At 43.2% G+C, this 22,500-nt stretch overlaps 1 protein-coding gene across 1 annotated transcript in view; it reads left to right on the plus strand.

Moving 5' to 3' along the window:
- The window catches only part of LOC145397511 (uncharacterized), a 27,078-nt gene extending 7,002 nt beyond the window's left edge, over positions 1-20,076 (plus strand). Inside the window, exons 2-5 of the mRNA XM_080270581.1 lie at positions 10,016-12,310; positions 12,606-13,971; positions 18,870-18,985; positions 19,606-20,076. Of these exons, the coding sequence (XP_080126707.1) occupies positions 10,016-12,310; positions 12,606-13,971; positions 18,870-18,985; positions 19,606-20,076 (4,248 nt within the window). The remainder of the gene's footprint in view (positions 1-10,015; positions 12,311-12,605; positions 13,972-18,869; positions 18,986-19,605) is intronic.
- Positions 20,077-22,500: the final 2,424 nt, after the last annotated feature.

The raw sequence follows: 22,500 nt of genomic DNA on the forward strand, positions 1-22,500 counted from the left end.
GACTGTTTTAAGATTGTATGGACTTGATGGTAGGTTACTAAAAGGGGTGAAAAGTTTTTATGTAAATAGTAGAGCGTGTGTAAGAGTGGGAAATGCTGTGAGTGATTGGTTTCCCGTGAGAGTGGGGCTGCGACAGGGATGTGTGATGTCGCCTTGGTTGTTTAATATTTACATGGATGGTGTTGTAAGGGAGGTGAATGCAAGAGTTTTAGGTGGTCTGAGTCTGGTAAATGTTGATGGAGGAGAGTGGAATCTGAAGCAGCTGCTGTTTGCAGATGATACTGCACTGGTGACTGATTCAGAGGAGAGATTGAGACAGTTGGTAGAGGAGTTTGGAAGGGTGTGTGAAAGGAGGAAATTGAAAGTAAATGAGAATAAGAGTAAAGTGATGAAGTGTACGAGGTTGATAGCTGGTAGGGGGATGAATATAGTTTTGAATGGTGAGTTGCTTGAGGAGGTAGATTGTTTTAAATATCTAGGGTCACATGTTGCTGTGGATGGAAGAATAGATGCAGAAGTGAAGTTTAGAATAAATGAAGTAGGAAAGGTGCTGGGAGGAATGAAAAAAGTGTTTAAATGTCGTTCGCTTAGAATAGATGTAAAGAGAAGGCTGTATGAGGGTGATGTGGTACCGACTGCATTATATGGGGCTCAAACATGGAATGTGGGTGTAGCAGAGAGGAAAAGTTTGAATGTAATGGAGATGAGATGTCTGAGGAGTATGTGTGGAGTGACGCGTATGGATCGAGTGCGAAATGATGAAGTGCGAAGGAGAACTGGAGTTCTTCGGGAGATGGCTAGTAGAGTTGAGCAGAGGGTGTTGCAATGGTTTGGGCATATGGAGAGAATGGATAATGAACGATTGGTGAAAAAGATAACTAGATCTGATGTGAGAGGTGTAAGGCTGAGAGGGAGACCACGAATAGGATGGATGGACAGTGTGAAGAGAGCACTGGATGCGAGAGGGATGTCTGTTGAGCAAGGAAGAGTGGCTGTGCGTGACAGAAATAAATGGAGAGAAATTGTGAATGAATAAGTGATGACGCAGCCCTGAGGGGATATTCTCCCGCATTTGGTCTGATCAGCTAGTCAGGTCAGGTGCGGGTAAGGGGATGGGTCTGTTATGATGTGGCAGGGGTAAACCAGTTCTGCTGTCGGGCCCTGCTGCGGATGTCACTGATTGCATTGTGCAGTTGACCCTTGTGCGGTGTGATGCGGTGAGGATCTGTCCGTTCTCCCCTTTGGGGCTAAGATGTGAATGAATGTGTTTGAATGGATGAGTAAATGGAGAGTGAGTCGTCCTGTCTCGGCTACCTCCCTTTCCTTGGGGGAAGCAGCCTAGGTATATAGATAGATAGATAGAACAACGTAGCAAGCCTTGGCAGTGTGTAACGTTAGTTTGGCAAGCCTTGTCCAGACCTGCCTGGAGCAGAAATTGTCACGAGCACCGCTGCCCACTTCAAACTTGAAAGACTTCCCATTCAGCTGGAGCCATTGTACTGCTGAGGCCTGACCAATATGTGTAGGCAGTCCCTCTAATGTAATGAAAAGACTCCTTGCTGTGCTTTCCTTAAGACAGACTGCTTCAGTGTGTCATTTCCTCTGGCAGAAATTACATTTAGCACTGATGACCTGACAGTCCTTCAACCGCTGATTCGTCTTACTATGCCATTAACATATTCCCATGGGAAACATGAGTGTTGATTTCCTGGTTCCCTTTTGCCCTGATGGAGCCTTCTTCTGTTGACCCCTCTTTAGGGTAAGTGTAGACGTACCAGTAGCCTAGGTCCATGTGCTGTCTCCGCTACATTCGCAGCATTTTCTGTCTCCATTGCCACATCCATAGTTTTGATGAGGGTCAGTACATCATTGATCTTGAAGGGATCCTGAACTGCCTCATTGGCGACTGAACATACGAAGCATGTCTACATGGTTTCTTCCTGTGGATCCTTTATCAGTGCAAATCGCAGGTTGACCATCTTGAAATATCCATGCTGCAAGCTCCTGTGGCATCTCACCCAGTTTATGCTGCATTTTTTTTTTTTTTTATAACAGATTGGAGGAAAGAAAAACAAATGAATGAAAAATAATAACCCATACACCAGATTACTGTTGTCCTCTGTTCATAAAATATCTGTAACAGACTTGAACAGCCGTGGGTTGAAATTTGGAGGGAAACAACTCTGGGGAAGCGAGTTCCAGAGAGATGCAGTTCGGGGAATGAAAAAATTCTGATAGGCAGAAGTTCTGCAATATGGCTGAGTGACATTGCATTCATGAGCGCTACGAGATGCCCGTGTAGCACGAGGGAAGGCATGGAGACGTGGCACAATGGACGCAACTTCGTTTGAGCATTTGCCAAAAAAATATTTGTAAAATAATGCAAGGGATGCAACATTCCTTCTTACTTGCAAGGAAGGTAGTTTATTTGTAATGGCAGGGTTGTTAATAATTCTAACAGCTTTGTTCTGTATTTTGTCTAGTTGTTTTAATGCAACCTCTCCACATCCATTCCACAAGGGTGAACAATATTCAAGCTGACAGCGCACACGACTCTTATAAACTATTACTAACTGCTTATCAGCGAAGTTACAGACTCTGTACAATAATCCAAGTAGTCTTTGAGACGGCTTTAGCAAGTGATCTGACATGAGAGGTCCAGCTGAGAGCATTGTTAAGTGAGACGCCAAGAATTTCAATACTTTTGGAGATGGGAATATTAGTAGCACTGAAGGTAATGTACGAACCCGGCAATATCTCTCTATTAGTAAACTGTATATTGTTACATAGCCTATGATTTCATCATCCTTTGTGTAATTCCAGCGTACAGTATGCTGCATCTTTGATTACGAGCGTGTTCTACCTCACTCCCCCCCCCTCCTCCCTTATAGTAGAGTGAGTCGTTTTATCTGTTGTTCAGAGCAGGAGTGTCAACTCTTTGTCCCCTCTGGCTTCATTTGCGCGTCCTTCTTACAAGTTGTATCAAGCTCTGCCGGCACCTATATAATGAGCTCAGTCATGCATTAATTGCCACTTAGATCTACTCCTCATTTTGCTCACATCTCTGTCCTCCCCTGTACAGTTATTATTATTGTGAGTGCTCAGGAAGTCTCCAGCCATCTAGCAGCTGTGTAATTTGAGTATAAATGTTATTACATTTTGTTCTTGTACTGTATAGCATAGGGTGTTGATTCGTAGGCCTAGTGAAGTTTTTGTAATTCATATTGTCAGCCAGTGGTAATAATATTTTGTATCTGTAATAATATATCTTGCATTCACTGAGTATTATCTGGTTTTCTCATTTTATCAGGGCTGACTTAGATAAATTTACTCTTGCAAATTTCGTGTTAATAGAGGCTATTGCAGTTAACCATATATTTAACCTGTTTTTTGCCATTACGTTATCCTTACGAGTCCTGAATGTTTAGTTGTTAGTTTGAGCATTAAACTTTAACTTGTAATTTTACCTAACTCTTTTGTTTTGAACCTGGAACTTTGCGGGACAGTAGTGATTTTCAGTATTCTCACTTAAAGTGTACATTATCTTTCTCTGTTCCGTGACATAAATTTGGCGACCTCTTATCAGGATATTCAGGATATTATCATAAGGATATTGCTTGATATTTTGACTATGATTTATTCATGATGTCTGCTATTACTACTCTTGATGAAGCCAAAGATTTTTTGTCAAATGTGCAAACAGTGTGTGATGTAGAAAACAGAACAAAGAATGAACTTAAGCTTGTTGCTCAACAATTGAGAATTGCTGTTCGCTCTCTTCATTCTAAAGACCAAATTGTTGACATGATTAATGAAAGCTTGTTTAATGTAACTCCTCCAAATGAGTAAATGCAGATTAAATTAGCTAAGTTACAGCTAGCCCTAAAGGAGGCTCGTACTAAGAAGGCTGAATTTCAGGCAAATGCTCGTATTCAGGAGGCACAGATACAGGCTCAGGCACAAATTGAACTTGCTAGGATTCAGGCAGACCATGAGTATCGCATGAAACAAGGTGGAACTGGATCATCTAGCTCTGATGATTTTGATGTGGCTAAAAATGTTAAACTTGTCCCTCCTTTTAATGAATCTGATTTAACAAAGTATTTTCAGTTGTTTGAGATGGTACCTACAGGTTTTAATTGGCCCAAAAAGTATTGGCCAGTACTCCTTCAAACTGTTCTCACCGGTAAAGCTCAAGTAACTTATGCATCTTTGCCTCAGGATCAATGTGATAATTATGATGTAGTTAAAAGCTTGATTCTTAAGGCCTATGAGCTTGTTCCTGAAGCCTATAGAGTAAAATTTAGGACAACTTATAAGCAAGATAAACAATCCCATGTTGAGTATGCAAAAATCAAAGAAGATCTGTTAGAGCAGTGGTTAAATTCTAAGAATGTGGATTCTGATTTTGGTAAATTTAAGCAGATGATTTTGCTGGAGGACTTTAAAAGGTGTATTAATAATGATGTAAGCCTATATCTTGATGAGAAAAGAATAGATAATTTGTCTGATGCTGCAGTTTTAGCTGATGAATATGTTCTCACTCACAAGAGATATTCTAAAGAAAAAAGGAAAGCTGAGAGTAAGTATGTTGCCTCTACTCAGAGTACAGGTAACAGGAAAGAGAATAAAGATGATGTTTCTCAGGAAATAAATACCAGCTTCACCTCTAGATTTCAGAAAAGTAAATGTACTTATTGTAGTAAGCTTGGTCATACTACGGAGAAATGTTTCAGGAGACAGCGTGATGTGAACAGAAAGGAGTCTTCAATTGGTCTAGTGTCCACCCCTGAGAGTTACCAGAATTCTTTAACTGAGTTAACTGAACCTGCTTTGAGGGGTAAATTAAATTCTCATGATGAAGCTCCTCTTTTCAGCAGTAACGTGGGTGACACTCTCAAGAGTTCATGTGCTAATTTCCTGTCTGATGGTTTTGTCAGTCCTCTGGACAGTAGTGACAGGAAATCAGTTAAAATATATCGTGATACAGGTGCTTGCCAATCCCTTATGCTGACCAGTGTTCTAGGCTCTAATGTTAATTCCTCTGATGAAAATGTAATCTTACAAGGTGTAGGGAATAATTACTTCTCTGTCCCTCTGTGCAAAGTGAATTTAGAGTCTGGTTTTGTTAATGGTTCCGTTATGGTTGGGTTGGCTGAGACACTCCCAATGTCAGGTGTAACTTTCTTACTTGGAAATGATATTGGGGAAGTCAAGTGTGTCCAGCTCCTCAGTTGTCTAGTGAGCCAGTGGCTGCGGCCCAGGATTGTGATGTCCCTGATGTGTTCCCTGCATGTGCTGTCACTAGGGCTAAGCATAAAGTTACTGGTGACTTAGAGGATAATGATAATGATGATGTTATCCTAGCTGACACTTTTCTTGCTAATTTGAACCACTCATCAGATGAGGCAGTACCGCGTAGTGTTGATAATTTGTCTCGTCAAGAGTTGGTTGAGTTGCAGGTTGCTGACCCTGAGTTAAAAGGTCTAGCTAACTCTGCTTGCAGTAAGGAAGAGTCAGCTGGTGCTTCTACTTCTTATTACATAAAGTCAGGAGTACTTATGAGCAAGTGGAGACCCCCAGCAGCATCAGCCGACTGTGAATGGGAGGTTGTACATCAAGTTGTCATCCCTCTTGTTTGTAGGCAGGATATCATTAGAGTGGCTCATGATTCCAGTTTGGCAGGACACCTTGGAGTGAGGAAGACTGTGGCACGCATTTTGAAACACTTCTACTGGCCAGGTATCTTCAGGGATGTTTCCTGGTATTGTAAGTCTTGTCACACCTGTCAAGTCGTGGGGAAGTGTAATCAGACCGAAAAGGTTGCACCTCTAGTTCCCATTCCTCCTTTTGAGGCGCCATTCACCCGTGTGTTGGTGGATATTGTGGGCCCTCTTCCTAAGACTTCTTCAGGATTTTCTTATGTGTTGACCCTCATTGATATGGCTACTCGTTATCCTGAAGCCATTCCACTTAGAAATATCTCAGCAAAGAACGTGGTTATGGAAATGCTAGGGTTCTTCACAAAGTTTGGTCTGCCCAAGGAGGTACAGTCAGACCGGGGAAGTAATTTCATGTCAAATGTTTTCAAGCAGTCTCTGAAAGAGTTGGGCATCACCCCGATCACGTCTTCAGCTTACCATCCCCAGACCCAAGAAGCGTTGGAGAGATATCATCAAACACTCAAATCGATGCTCAAGAAATACTCTTTGGAACATCAGGAAGACTGGGATAAAGGTCTTCCATTCGTTGTATCTGCCGCAAGAGAATCTCCAAATGAATCACTTTGCTTCTCACCTTTTGAACTACTGTTTGGCCATGAAGTAAGAGGACCCTTTAAGCTACTCTAGGAATGCTGGCTGTCAGAGGAAGATGACGTCAACCTGCTGGAGTATGTGATGAAGTTCAAAGAACGGCTGTCCACTGCTTTACAGCTGGCGAGAGAGAAATTAGGAGCTGCTCAGGAGAAGATGAAGACTTGGTATGATAAGAAGTCCATGTTACGCCACTTTCAGCCAGGAGATCAGGTTTTGATTCTGCTACCGGTTCATGGGCAACCTCTTCAAGCCAAGTTTAGTGGTCCTTGTTTCGTGGAGAAGAAACTCAGTGATGACAACTATGTCATCGCCACACCAGATCGTAGAAAGAACAAGCAACTTTGTCACATCAACATGCTAAAGTTATGTCACAGGCGGGACGAAAATAACCCATTCTGCACTGTAGCTGTTCCACCCGAGTCTGCAAGTGAAGTTCTCCCATGCAGCATGAGCCTGAGTGATAGTTTGGGGAAGAATCCTGATATCATGAATGATCTCCAGACTGAGCTTTCTCATCTAGCTCCCGAGGAAAGGCAGGAGTTTTCGGCATTACTGCAGGAGTACCCGCAAGTGTTCCGTGCCACTCCAGGAAGAACCACTGTGTTGATGCATGATGTCGATGTTGGAGACGCAAAGCCAATTAAACTGCCTCCTTACCGTGTGAACCCAGTGAAAGTTCCTCTCATCCAGAAGGAGCTTGGCTACCTGTTGGACCAGTAGATGATTGAGCCCTGTCAGAGCGAGTGGAGTTCTCTTGTCACTCTAGTCCCTATGCCAGGTGGGTCACAGCGGCTTTGCATCGACTACAGACGTGTTAATCAGATAACCAAAACAGACACTTACCCTCTCCCTCGCGTGGAAGATTGCATAGACAAGCTCGGAAAGGCTAGGTACATAAGTAAGTTTGATTTGTTAAAGGGATACTGGCAAGTACCTATGACTGAACGTGCTAGGGAGATCCCATGTTTTGTAACACTAGAAAAGACTTTTGCATATTCTGTAATGCCATATGGTATGAAAAATGCACCAGCCACATTTCAGAAGCTCATGAATGTTGTAACAGAGGGTTTGGCAGGGTGATTTGTTTATATTGATGATGTATTAATCTTCAGTGACAACTGGAAAGATCCTCTATGCCATGTCAGTAAATTTCTTGGGCGTTTGGTTCAGGCTAATCTTGTAGCTAATTTATCAAAGTGTGAGTTTGGTCAAGCTAAAGTTCAGTACCTTGGGTACGTAATTGGTGATGGACATGTAACACCACCAGGAGCTAAGGTTCAGGTTATAAGTGATTTTCCCAGACCTAAAAGTAGGAAAGAGCTACAAAGATTTTTGAGAATGGTAGGTTATTACCGGAGGTTTGTTCTTAACTTTTCAATTCTTGTATCACCACTTACAGACCTACTGAAAAAGGGAGTTAAATTTGTCTGGACCGATAACTGTGAATCCTCTTTCAGCAAACTTAAAGCTATCCTATTAAGTCAGCCAGTGCTCGCTACTCCAAATTTTGCCAAGCCTTTTAGGATGGCTGTTGATGCAAGTGATACAGGAGCTGGGGCTGTTTTGCTGCAAGAGGATGATCAGGGTATTGAACACCCTGTATCTTATTACAATAAGAAGTTCACTCCACCTCAAAAGAACTACTCAACTATTGAGAAAGAGCTTTTGGCCTTGATTTTGGGTTTACAGCATTTTTCATTTTATTTGTGTTCTGGTTTTGACCCCATAGTCATTTATACCGATCATAACCCACTGAAATTCCTTAGTAAGTTTAAAGATAAAAATCAGAGATTGACAAGATGGAGTCTGCTTCTTCAGGAGTATTCATTAGACATACAACATGTTGTCACAGCCAGCGTGTGACTGTTGGATATGTAGATTCATTTTCATGCATCAATGTTTCATTAGTTCTCGAGTCGGTATTAAAGTTAAGTTCATTTTCCCAATAGGAGGTGAGGAGGGATTTCACCAGCTTAGAGTCGGCAGTCACCTGGCAGCCCTGCCCTTGCTCGGACTAACCACCACCGCCACGAGTGTCTAGTGCAGCTGTATACCGTTCCGTGTGATTCTACTTTGGAATCTAGTGCAATTGAATTTATTTGAGAAATTGTTGCAGTGCTGTGAATCAGTGATGATTTCAATTTATTTAGTAAGTTAATGGCTGCGGTCAGTGAGGAACAGAAAGGTTACGGTCGGTGGCGGGAAGGTGTGTGGTGGTCCGAGCCTGGGCCGTGCTCCAGTGACTCCCGACTCAATCATTCCTTCATTATTAACTTTAACTTAACGTTAATATACAAATTTATTTGATATTCTTGTAATCTGCATTTCAGACGCTGTTTCTGCTTAAGTATACTGACTTGTAATAAGAATAACTAACTTTGAGGTTATTTATTGTCTGAGGTACCTTTAACAATGGCAGAGGTGAAGTGCTTGTTTGAAGTTACCCGACATTAAAGACAAGTAATTTATTTGTTTGTAAATATTGTGAATATTTGTTTTGAATATATAGATATGAAAACTTTACTTTGTTTGATGATACCTGTGTTTGCCTGGTCAGTAAGGATTTAGTGTGCAATGATGCAAAGAACCTTATAAAACTCTATTGATAATATTTCTGGGGAGCATATTAATGCTCGCTTAAGAGTTTTATGACAATTTGGCGACCGTGACAGGACCAGGCTTACGCAGGTATTATTTTGGTTGTTCTAATTTAGTATTTGTTATTTACTATGTCTACAAAGGAATTACTAGATTTAGGTCGTGAATTAGGTTATGAGGGTGATCAACTACACGCGTTTATACGTGAAAAACAAGCACGTGAACGTGAAGATCGACAACGTGAACGTGAAGATCGACAACGTGAACGTGAAGATCGACAACGTGAACGTGAAGATCGACAACGTGAACGTGAAGATCGACAACGTGAACGTGAAGATCGACAACGTGAACGTGAAGATCGACAGCGTGAACGTGAAGATCGACAGCGTGAACGTGAAGATCGACAGCGTGAACGTGAAGATCGACAGCGTGAACGTGAAGATCGACAGCGTGAACGTGAAGATCGACAGCGTGAACGTGAAGATCGACAGCGTGAACGTGAAGATCGACAGCGTGAACGTGAAGATCGACAGCGTGAACGTGAAGATCGACAGCGTGAACGTGAAGATCGACAGCGTGAACGTGAAGATCGACAGCGTGAACGTGAAGATCGACAGCGTGAACGTGAAGATCGACAGCGTGAACGTGAAGATCGACAGCGTGAACGTGAAGATCGACAGCGTGAACGTGAAGATCGACAGCGTGAACGTGAAGATCGACAGCGTGAACGTGAAGATCGACAGCGTGAACGTGAAGATCGACAGCGTGAACGTGAGGATCGACAGCGTGAACGTGAGGATCGACAGCGTGAACGTGAGGATCGACAGCGTGAACGTGAAGATCGACAGCGTGAACGTGAAGATCGACAGCGTGAACGTGAAGATCGACAGCGTGAACGTGAGGATCGACAGCGTGAACGTGAAGATCGACAGCGTGAACGTGAAGATCGACAGCGTGAACGTGAAGATCGACAGCGTGAACGTGAAGATCGACAGCGTGAACGTGAAGATCGACAGCGTGAACGTGAAGATCGACAGCGTGAACGTGAAGATCGACAGCGTGAACGTGAAGATCGACAGCGTGAACGTGAAGATCGACAGCGTGAACGTGAAGATCGACAGCGTGAACATGAAGCACGTGAACGAGAAATTGCACAAGCAAAAGAAATCCAGGAGCGTGAGGAGCGCGAACGTGAATGGCAGAAACAGGAACGTGAACATCAGGAACGCGAACGTGAGCGGGAACGTAAACATGAACGTGAAGAACGTGAACGAGAGGCCAGTGAACGTGAAAAGGATAGACAATTCCAGCTCGAGCATGCTAGACTACAGGCAATGAATAGGCATGACTCTATTGTTAATACAGCACCACCTGGTGTTCGAGCGAAAGGTCCGCAGTTACCAGTGTTCGATGATGAAAACGACGATATAGATGCCTATCTGCGCCGGTTTGAGTTGTTTGCGAAGACTGCCGGTTGGCCAAAAGAATCATGGGCGGTCCTTATGGGTTCATACTTAAAAGGAATTGCCTTAGAAGTGTACTCTCGTTTAGGTCAAGATGAGGTGGGGGATTATGAGAAGGTTAAAAAGGCATTACTGCTTCGGTTTGAATGTATAGAGGAAGGTTTTAGACAGAAGTTTCGTTCAGCTCGTCCACAACGTGGTGAAAATGTGGCTCAGTACTTAACTCGCCTGCGTAACTTCCTTAACCGGTGGATTGAACTATCGGAGCACTGTGAAAAGACTTATGAGAGTGTAACGAACTTATTTATCTCGGAGCAATTTCTGAAAATGTGTGGTAAACCTTTACAAATGTATATTCGTGAGAAAATGCCTCTTTCTTTCGATGACATGAGAGAGAAGGCAGAGAGGTATGCCACCGCCCACGGAGGATTGTACCAGAACGCCCGGACCAATAGCCAGCACATCCACAAAGGTCAGGAAGCAACCAAGGACGATGGCGACTTCAAACGAGCAGGAAAGTCTGCTTACACTACAACTTTTGGTAAGGGGGTGCAATGTTATAAGTGCAACAAAGTTGGCCATAAATCCTATGATTGCCCTACCAAATCAAGATATAATGATAGTAAAGAGAAAAAGAGGGATGTATGTGCGCATGCAGAAGTATTGGGCTGTGGACATGTTGTAGAGGTGGTGAGTGCACTAGCAGCCATGCCAACTACACGAGGTACTATGTGTGGTAAGGAGGTGGAGGTACTACGAGACACAGGCTGTAGTACAGTGGTAGTGAGGAAAAGCTTAGTACTACGGGAATGCTTAACAGGGAAACATTGTTTAGTTAAGCTGATAGACTCCCAAGTTTGCAAGTATCCCTTAGCTGAAATCACCATAGTCTCCCCTTACTATTCTGGTAGAGCTGTCGCTGTGTGCATGGAGACTCCTATATATGACCTCATAATTGGCAACATTGCAGATGCTACACCGCTCGTTGATAATGATCCTTTTAAGGAAAAGGTTGTCAGTGCTGTGGTGACCAGGGCAGCAGCGAAGCACACCCCCCGACCACGACAGACACTACGAAGTTTTGACCTAACAGACCAGCTACGGATGACTCCAGCCGACATGAAGAAGGCACAGGAAGAGGACGTCACCCTGAAGCGATGGTTTGAGAAGGCCCAGGACGGAAAGTGGTTAGACAAGAAGGGTAAGGCAAAGGTAATTATGGAAAATGGACTATTATATAAGATATATTATGGTGATGAACGAGAATTCAAACAACTAGTCTTGCCCGCTAAAGTAAGAAGTGCAGTAATGAAAGTAGGACACGAATGCATGTTTGGAGGACATCTTGGGGCTAGTAAGACTTTAGGAAGACTTCAGCAAGATTTTACCTGGCCAGGAATGGGAGAAGATGTTCGTCGACACTGTCAGTCATGTGATATATGCCAAAAGACTATACCTAAGGATAAGGTTGGGAAAGTACCATTAGGAGAAGTGCCCATTATTGATATACCGTTCAAGCGTGTGGCCGTAGATATTATAGGACCCATACAGCCTAGGAGTGAGAACGGGAACAAATATATTTTAACACTGGTAGACTATGCTACCCATTATCCTGAAGCCACAGCATTACCCAACATCGATACTGAACAAGTAGCAGAGGCCCTAATGACCATGTTTTCCAGAGTGGGAGTGCCTGAAGAACTGGTTTCAGATAGAGGGTCGCAGTTCACCTCAGGAATGATGGATGAGGTTCGACGTCTACTGTCGATCAAGCACCTTCCTACGACACCATACCACGCAATGGGAAACGGCCTGGTGGAAAAATTCAACGGGACCGTGAAGAGTATGCTCAAGAAGATGTGTGCCGAACAGCCCTCATCCTGGGACAGGTACCTGCCGGCAGTGTTATTCGCGTACCGTGAGGCGCCCCAGGTAACCCTTGGTTTCTCACCCTTTGAACTGTTATATGGAAGGACAGTCAGGGGACCAACCAGTATTCTGAGGGAACTGTGGGATAGAGAAAAGGAAAGTTTGCACCACATATCAATATGTTTTTGAATTGAGGGAGAAGTTAGAGGAGACTTTCCAGCTTGCTCATGAGAACTTAAGGAAGTCACAAGCCAGATATAAGTACTACTATGACAAGAAAGCTAAAGATAAGAAATTTAAGGTAGGAGATCAGGTATTGCTCTTATTGCCAACTGCCCACAACAAACTCTTATTGCAGTGGAGAGGACCTTACAAAGTTGTGGCACTGAAGGGTGGAATGGATTACATAATTACCATAAATGGCAAGAGCAAGACATTTCATGCTAACATGTTGAAGAGGTATGTCTCTAGGCCTGATGATTCCAAGGTCAGTGCAGCGGTGTGTTCTGCAGCTGTAGTGGAATGTGAGGAGGATGCCGACCTACACAAGCTGATACTACCGAGCCTGGATAGGAAGGAAACTTGGAAGAACGTGCACATCAGCCAGGACCTGATTTCAAATCAACAGCAGGAAGTAAATGACTTATTACTTAAATATGATGACGTAATGTCTGATATACCTGGCCGAACGTCAGTCATTGAGCATCAGATCAACTTGACTAATGAAGAAGTAGTCCGTTCAAAACCCTATAAGATACCTTATGCATTAAGAGCTCAAGTCAAACAAGAAATAGATGATGTGTTAAAGATGAAGATAACTGAACCATCTAACTCCCCATACTCCACTCCCATGGTTGTTGTTAAGAAACCTGATAACTCTAACAGAATTTGCCTTGACTTCAGGAAATTAAACAACCTTACTGTGTTTGACAGTGAACCAATGACTGACCCAGATCAGATATTTGCAAGTATTGGTGGTAATAACTTTTTCAGCAAGATCGATCTCAGTCGTGGTTATTGGCAGGTACCCTTAGAGGAGGGAAGTAAACAGTATACAGCCTTCCCCACAGATAAGGGTCTGTTTCAGTTCACTGTATTAGCCTTTGGATTAGTTAATGCCCCAGCAACTTTTAACAAGTTAATGCGTTCAGTATTTAAGGGTGTTTCTGGGGTTCATCACTATTTGGATGACATTCTAATTGTGTCTAAGACCTGGACTGAACATCTGCAGATACTTGGGAATGTACTGGATAGACTTCAAAAGGCGGGATTAACGGCAAGACCTACTAAGTGCCACCTTGGTATGCACAAATTAGATTATCTGGGACACACAACTAGTGGAGAGACCATGTGGCCAATGGCTGGTAAGGTGGAGAAGATAGTCAACGCGCCTGTACCCACCACTAAGAAAGGACTGTCATTTTTGGGGTTAAGTGGCTACTACAGAAAATTCATCCCGCACTACGCAACCATAGCATCTCCTTTGACTGAACTAACCAAGAAGACTCAACCGAATAAGCTCGAGTGGAGAGAAGAACATGACTATGCTTTCAGGCGCTTAAAAAACCATATTTCCACAAAACCTGTTCTTGTTCTCCCCAACCTACAGCAGGAGTTTGTGTTACGCACCGACGCCTCAGGCAGTGGTCTTGGAGCCATACTACTGCAGGAGCGGGATGGACGGATGTGGCCAGTCGCGTATGCCAGTCGCAAGCTGCAGCCACGTGAGAGGAATTATGCCGTCATAGAAAGGGAATGTTTAGCGTTAGTCTGGGGTGTTTAGAAGTTTTCAGTATATCTTTATGGTAGGCAATTCATTCTTGAGACTGATCACAAGCCCCTTTCCTACTTACAGTCTTCTAAGACTTTAAATGGCAGACTAATGAGATGGGTTCTGATATTGCAGCCATATGTCATGAACATAAGATTTATTAAAGGATCTGATAATGTAGGAGCTGACTACCTTAGTAGATTAGGAGAATAATGGTGTTGATATATACTTTGCATATTAATTTTCTGGGTGATATTCATTCATGTTGAAATAATTTACTTTAAGGGGAATTGTAATTTGTATGGGTTAATATTAATTGGTACAACACCTGTAATTAGATATATCATGACTATAAATTGATAAGAAAATATATTTTCTTACTTAACGGGGGAGGTTTGTCACAGCCAGCGTGTGACTGTTGGATATGTAGATTCATTTTCATGCATCAATGTTTCATTAGTTCTCGAGTCGGTATTAAAGTTAAGTTCATTTTCCCAATAGGAGGTGAGGAGGGATTTCACCAGCTTAGAGTCGGCAGTCACCTGGCAGCCCTGCCCTTGCTCGGACTAACCACCACCGCCACGAGTGTCTAGTGCAGCTGTATACCGTTCCGTGTGATTCTACTTTGGAATCTAGTGCAATTGAATTTATTTGAGAAATTGTTGCAGTGCTGTGAATCAGTGATGATTTCAATTTATTTAGTAAGTTAATGGCTGCGGTCAGTGAGGAACAGAAAGGTTACGGTCGGTGGCGGGAAGGTGTGTGGTGGTCCGAGCCTGGGCCGTGCTCCAGTGACTCCCGACTCAATCATTCCTTCATTATTAACTTTAACTTAACGTTAATATACAAATTTATTTGATATTCTTGTAATCTGCATTTCAGACGCTGTTTCTGCTTAAGTATACTGACTTGTAATAAGAATAACTAACTTTGAGGTTATTTATTGTCTGAGGTACCTTTAACAATGGCAGAGGTGAAGTGCTTGTTTGAAGTTACCCGACATTAAAGACAAGTAATTTATTTGTTTGTAAATATTGTGAATATTTGTTTTGAATATATAGATATGAAAACTTTACTTTGTTTGATGATACCTGTGTTTGCCTGGTCAGTAAGGATTTAGGGTGCAATGATGCAAAGAACCTTATAAAACTCTATTGATAATATTTCTGGGGAGCATATTAATGCTCGCTTAAGAGTTTTATGACACATGTCAAGGGGAAAGAAAATGTTATTGCAGATTGCTTATCTAGACTTTAGACAGATTGTTTTAGAGTAATAAGAAATTTTCTTTGTAAATTTCTTTTTCTTTGTGGGGAGGTGTTACATAGCCTATGATTTCATCATCCTTTGTGTAATTCTAACGTACAGTATGCTGCATGTTTGATCACGAGCGTATTCTACCTCACTCCCCCCCCCTCCTCCCTTATAGTAGAGTAAGTCGTTCTTTCTGTTGTTCAGAGCAGGAGTGTCAACTCTTTGTCCCCTCTGGCTTCATTTGCGCATCCTTCTTACAAGTTGTATCAAGCTCTGCCGGCATCTATATAATGAGCTCAGTCATGCATTAATTGCCATTTAGATCTACTCCTCATTTTGCTCACATCTCTGTCCTTCCCTGTACAGTTATTATTATTGTGAGTACTCAGGAAGTCTCCAGCCATCTAGCAGCTGTGTAATTTGAGTATAAATGTTATTACATTTTATTCTTGTACTGTATAGCATAGGGTGTTGATTCGTAGGCCTAGTGAAGTTTTTGTAATTCACAGTGTCAGCCAGTGGTAATAATATTTTGTATCTGTAATAATATATCTTGCATTCACTGAGTATTATCTGGTTTTCTCATTTTATCAGGGCTGACTTAGATAAATTTACTCTTGCTAATTTCGTGTTAATAAAGGCTATTGCAGTTAACCATATATTTAACCTGTTTTTTGCCATTACATTATTCTTCTGTGTCATGAATGTTTAGTTGTTAGTTTGAGCATTAAACTTTAACTTGTAATATTACCTAACTCTTTTGTTTTGAACCTGAAACTTTGTGGGATAGTAGTGATTTTTAGGATTCTCAATTAAAGTATACATTATCTTTCTCTGTTCCGTAACAATATATTTAGTTTTACTAGCATTAAAAGAGTCAAGGTTTTGTCCCCATTCACTGATCGTAGATAGGTCTTGATTTATGGAGATGGCTGTACTGAGTTGAGAGGCAGAGATAATAGACTTTGTAAATGGGTGTCTGAGTGTGAATGATCTTTGTAGTTTTGAGTCATCTGCATATGAGTGGATGGGATTGTGGGTGACGGATAAGAGATCATTAATATGAACGAGGAATAGGGTTGGCGCCAGAACTGATCCCTTCTTCACGCCGGCGTTAATTAAGTGGAAATTGGAATATACATCATCTTCTTTTACTCTTATTTTCCTGTCACTAAGATATGAAGAATTCAAAGGAACAAAAGACATTAGTTCATAGCAAGGGAGTTTGGACAGCAGGGAACGGTGCCATACTCTGTCGAAAGCTTTAGAAATATCAAGAGCTACTGCATGAGTTTCTCCATGTAGATCAAATGATTGATGGATGGTGTGAGTTAGGAGATTGAGTATGTCAATGATGGATATTTCGTGGCGAAAACCATATTGTCTATCACTAATTAAGTTGTTGGATTCAAGTTGTTTAACAATGTGCTTATTAATTAAAGTTTCAAATACCTTACCAAGAGAAGATGTGACAGCTATTGGTCTGTAATCAGAGGGGTCAGACGAACTTCTTTTCATCGGAATTGGGTGGATATTGGCTTCTTTCCATGAATTTGGAGATGAAGAAGTACTTATGCATAGTCTGAATAATTTAGCTTGAACAGAGGCATGTTCAGGGGAACACTTTTTCAAAACAATTGGCGGAATTCCATCTGGGCCTGAAGCTTTGTTGGTAGGTAAATTGTCTAGGATGGATTTTACTTATCTTGTCTGTATTTTAAGTGGGGCAATTTCGGGAGAGTCCAGTTCTGGCTGGTATCGTCTATGGTAAAGTTTCTGGCAAATGTATTAGCAAAAGTATCCCCTTTCCCACGCGGGTCATTTGTAATGTTGCCATCTGAAGATTTTAGTGGGAAAATGGAAGATGACTTGTTAGAGTTATTATTGAAAGATTTAAGAGTTGACCAGAATATTCTATTGTCATTGGGGTTGTTAAGTAGTTTTGATGTTTGCTTTTGAAGAAAGTTTGATTTAGCGAGATATATTACAGCTTTTGCATGATTTCTAGCAATTTTGAATTGAGAGAGTGATTCAGATGTTATTGATTTTAAGTAAGAGTTATATTCTAATGACTTTTGGGCTGTTGCTCTGGCACAGTTGCCATCAAACCATTTTAGAGAGTTCGATCTTTTAGTGAACTGATAACTTGGTATGAATAAATCTATACCAGCTAGTATTAAGTCGCAAATGTGGGACTGGGTAGAATTGGGATCACTAGAGAAGAACGACAGCAAGATAATTTCTAAATCCATCCCAATTCGCCTTATCAAAGTGCCATCGGGTCACCCTGATAGGTTCACAAAGGGGAGTTGTGGGGAGTTAACTAATGAGGCTTTGATGAGATTGTGGTCAGAGGATCCAAGTGGTGACAGTACCTCTATCCTGTATTGATCTAGAGTATTTGTCAAAATTAAATCCAAGAGATGGGCATTATGGTCAGGATTTTCAGGTATTCTGATTGGTTGCTTTACCAGCAGGGCGAGATTAAACGATTCTGCAAACAGCTCGCACTCTAGACCAGCGTCGTCAGTCCTGGCAGAATGTATAATTTCAGTGATAAGGGCAAAGTTAAGATTACTCATCTGTGTGGATATGGAATCAAATACAGACCAGAAACTAAAACAATCTCCCTCAATGAAACATTTGGGGTCATACTGGCTCTCCATGAACTTATTAATGTCCTCCATGCTTAGATGATAGACTTCCCGGGGCGGGGCTTGCTGTTCGCCCATGGTACTCAGGAAATTGTAGATGAAATTTTTCAGTGGCTTGTTTTGGCCCCTAATAATTGCCCGAATTGGCTTTACATTATGCAGAACTTGTCGACCAAAGGTTGTCCACCATCGAAGCAGCTATTCATTGGTTTGAAGCACTGGGAGGCATTATTGAAAAACGGTTTTCATTGGAAAAATCAAATATAGCACATCCCACCGAAGGGGGATCACCTTGACATTGTGGTGGGGCTTGAAGTGTGATGGGCAATGCCACCTACTCTGGAGGCGTACCTGCCATAGTAGGGTTTGGGATTAATCAGCCTTGTAGACCAAGCACCCCGTTCATCACTGCTAGAGGAGGCCTGCTGGCGATGTTGCTTCTTCCTGCCCATTTTCCATCTTCGGTGGGGTATTTGTCTTCCCACGTGTTTGCCGCGCGTGGCATCCCTCATGCTGGGAGACAGGAGTCGTGGAGATTGAGTGATGTTATATGATGCTCCCCGCAGCTAGGAACACACCTCTTCGGTCCTCTATTCTGGCTAGACGAGCAACCTGGTTTGGCCCAGCCAGGTCAGTCAGCTGGCCATGCATTGGCTAGGGTCAAGTGAACACAGGGGAACCTGGTGGCTCCTATTGTCCTGGAGTCACCCTTGCCCCGGTACTCTGTTGGTTACCCACATATGCTCCCTCACTACCTCTGGGGTCCCCTGTTGTATTATCCGTGGTATATGACCTCCCCTCTGAGGTGTGTGAATGGGTGGGGAATGAAGTTTGTTCTTGCTCTTAGGGTACTTTTAATAAAAATCTTGTTGACGACGCACCATCTGTCCTCAACCAGTCATCAGAATCCTCCTCCGTCACTGCCACTCTGGAGCCTTTCCAGGCCCCGTAGGGACTAACCTCCTCTACCCAAGCATTAAACTGGTACCGGGAGGAGGTCACATCGAGTTGGTTTATCTCTGGGGTTCAGACCAGAAGGCACAGTACAAAAGACCTTTGGTAAGTATCTAGTGCTGAAACCCTCCGTGGGTGGCTCAGTGCTGGATGTCAACATTTTCAATTTCCATCATGCCATTGGTTTTGCCTGTGGCAGGTGTCCTCCCCAGAAGAGAGCTCCCATCTCCAGACCCTGACCTCAGCATCTGGTCACAGTATATCTTGCGGACCTCACGCCACCTTTAATCAGTGTGAAGGGATCATTTACATCCGGGTTCTTGAATTTTGACCATTTAGCTTTGCCTGTTTCTATGAAATTTGTTTGGGTCTCTCTTCCTGTGAAGCCCCATGTTCCAACCCCCCAAAGATATTTCCATCTGTCAAGGGCATTAGGATGTTATTCATTCTCATTGCCGAGTGCCAGCTGATGTCCAGGTGTATGTGTTTCTTGTGGTAGTTCCTCCCATGCTGGAGTCTATCATGGGCCTACTAAATTCAACCATTGTGTGTGTGCCCATGCTGCATCTTCTCGGCAATGCCCTCGCTATAGCTTTGAAAAGGAAATCTTATCCATTCATACCCATGAGAAGGTTTCTTTTCCTGAAGCAAGGAGGAGAGCTCAGACTCGTTTTTTCCAGCCTGTTGTCACGTATGTCTCTGTCCTCTTTGATGCTTCTATGCAGCATCCAGTATTTCCAAAAGTTCCTAAAACTGTACCATCACTTGAACGTTTCACTTGTGATCTGCAGGCTGCCATCCTTGGGGATCCAACTTCTTGTGAGACTACTGTTTCCCTACCATCCTCCACCCCTGTTTCTGCTTCATTTTCAATGGAAGAGGGGCGCTGCCCTTCCATAGTGGTGGCGGACATCCATGTCAATGCTTCTCCTTGTCCTGACATCTCCAAACAACCCGATGTACCCCCTGTTCACGGCAAGCATCGTCATGGTTCCTCAGAATGTTCAGAGACTAAAACTTTACCATCAAAGGCTTCCATTGTAGAGCCCACTACTCATTCTGCTCAGAATTCTGAACAGTCTGGGCGAGTGCAGGCTGAGGATGGTGTTTCACTTATAGTCTGGCCCCTGCCAGATAGTGGTGATCCCCGGGTCATTGATGCACCTGCTCAGCTGCATCCGACATTACCCTCCTAGGATCCTAGTACTAACAGGTGCACTACTGTTCGTAATCCTCCTCGTTATCATACTGCCTGCCCTGTTCCAGGTAAGGCAGCATGCAGTTCCCCTACCAAGCCATCTCTCGCTTCACCACAAAAGAAGACCATTGTCCAGCCTTCTTTTTCATTATCCATGTTGACTTTAGCCAGTGGGCTCATTGTGCATCGTAATGGTGCCAAGCAGTCCTATACTAAGGACCTTTCTAAGCATCAACCTAAAACTAGTTGCTTGCCGGGGGCAGGGCTTTCTCACCCCATATCCTGATTCTTCCTCCACTATAGGTACTATGGCATTCTCAGCCAGTATACCGCAATGAAATTCTCGAGCTTGCTTGGTAATTGGAAGGAGCTGCGAACCCTCCTGATTTCTCCTCCATTGTGTGTGTCTCTAAGAAACTCTTGTACATGTTGCAATTCCTCCTGTGCCACCTGGGTACTATGTTTTTTACTTAGTGCCAACCCAGGGTCCTGTTGGTGGTAGTGCCGTTTGGGTGAAGGCTAAGGTCCCTCATCAACCAGTTCACCTCCAGCCTGACCTCCAATGTGTTCTGTACAGTTGCATGCCCACCTCTGGTCTACTGTTTGTTCCTTTTATTTCCCGCCCAACACAGCAGCCTGTAGGGCAGAACTTGAGAACCTTCTTGGTCAGTTACCTACACCCTTTCTTCTCCTGGGGGACTTTAATGGTCACCACCCTACGTGGCGTGACTGTCTTGTTAACTAGATTGGGGGTTTGTTTGCGTCCTTGTTGAAGGATGAGGATCTTGCCCTGTTCAGTACTGGGAGGTTTATGCATTTTCACCCCCAAATTGGTTCCTTTTCTGCATGTGACCTTTCTGTCTGCATTCCTGACTGCCTCCTGGACTTTACCTGGGAGGTTATGGAGGATCTACTTGAGAGTGATCACTTTCCCACCCTCTTTACTGCACCAGTATCTAGTCCTTGTTCCTGTCTACCAAAGTGAAGGTTGGATGAGGCAGACTGGTCCCTTTATTCTTCTTTAATTTCTGTTAATGTCTCGTTCAAGGCTTTCCACATATAGATGAGGCTCTTTTGTTCTCTGCTTATGATTCTGCTGCCCTCCAAGCTGTTCCTAAAATCACTGGCATGTATCACCATAAACCTGTCCCTTGGTGGAATGAGGATTGCACTATTGCTGTAAGTGCAAAGAAGATAACTTTCATGTTATTGTAGATCCGGAACAGAACTTAATCTTAATGAATTCAGGAGAGAGCTGGTTAAGGCTTTCCAGGTGCTCAAACAAGCTAGATGGGACTCTTGGATGGCTTATGTGTCATCTATGAACTCTAATACACCAGTGTCTCAGGTGTGGAAGAGCGTACAAAGATTTCAGGTAAATTCCCTCAAGGCAGGTTCCCCATACTGATGTCTAATGGTGGGCCTGTTAGTAACCTTGCAGTTATGGCCGATATTTTGGTGTCTGCCTTTGCAACAGTCTATCATAGAGATACCAGTTTTCCAATTTTTGCCAGACATTGGGAGGTGGAGGAAGTTAAGGTGCTGGACTTCCATTCAGGGAATGTGGAGTCTTACAACCTCCCTTTCTCTTATCACGAACTCCAGTGTGCCCTTTCCCTCTGTCATGACACCTTGTCTGGGGCAGATGATTTTCCCTACATGATGCCTCGGAACTTGGATGATGACGCACTATCTTTTCTCCTCAGCCTCTTTGGTAGAACCTGGAGGGAATCTTCTCTTCTCACCTCTTCGTTTACTTGGCAAGCTGCCCAGATTCATACTGAATTTTGTGCTAGACCATTCATTCAGGGTTCGGGTAGGTGTCACCCTGTTTCTCTTGTACCCTCAGAAGGAAATGATGCCTCAAGGAAGTGTCCTCAGTGTGACCCTTTTTGCTATAGTGTTGGACAGTATTGTGTCCTGTATTCTAGAGGGGGTTTCTGCCTCACTGTATGTCGATTATTTGACTCTATGGTATGCTGCTTCTCAAATGTCCGTTTCTGAGCATCTCATGCAACTCACCCCAAGCAGTCACTCATTGGGCTACCATGCATGGTTTCCACGTCTTCCCAACAATAACGGTGGCCTTGCATTTCTGCAGCCTGAGAGGTCTTAACCCTGACCCTGACGTCCAGTTGTATGGCCACAGGGTGTGATGAGTGGACAAGACAAGATTTCTTGGAACATTTTTAACACGAAATTAATATAGGTTCCTCATATCCATTCATTACGACCATCATGCCTTAGAACCCTATCTCTCCTACAGACTCTGTCTCACTTGTCTTGGGGCGCCAACAGAAGCACCCTGCTCTGCCCCTATCGTATTTTAGTAAGGAGCAATAGGACCATGTGTGTGAAGTGTACTCTTCTGCTACTGAGGCACGGGTGCGACCACTAAATTCGATCCACCATGCTGGGATCT

Source organism: Coenobita brevimanus, chromosome 41, assembly GCF_032717465.1.
Source record: "Coenobita brevimanus isolate Jiangsu-jjx chromosome 41, ASM3271746v2, whole genome shotgun sequence".
Taxonomy (NCBI): Eukaryota; Metazoa; Arthropoda; class Malacostraca; order Decapoda; family Coenobitidae; genus Coenobita; species Coenobita brevimanus.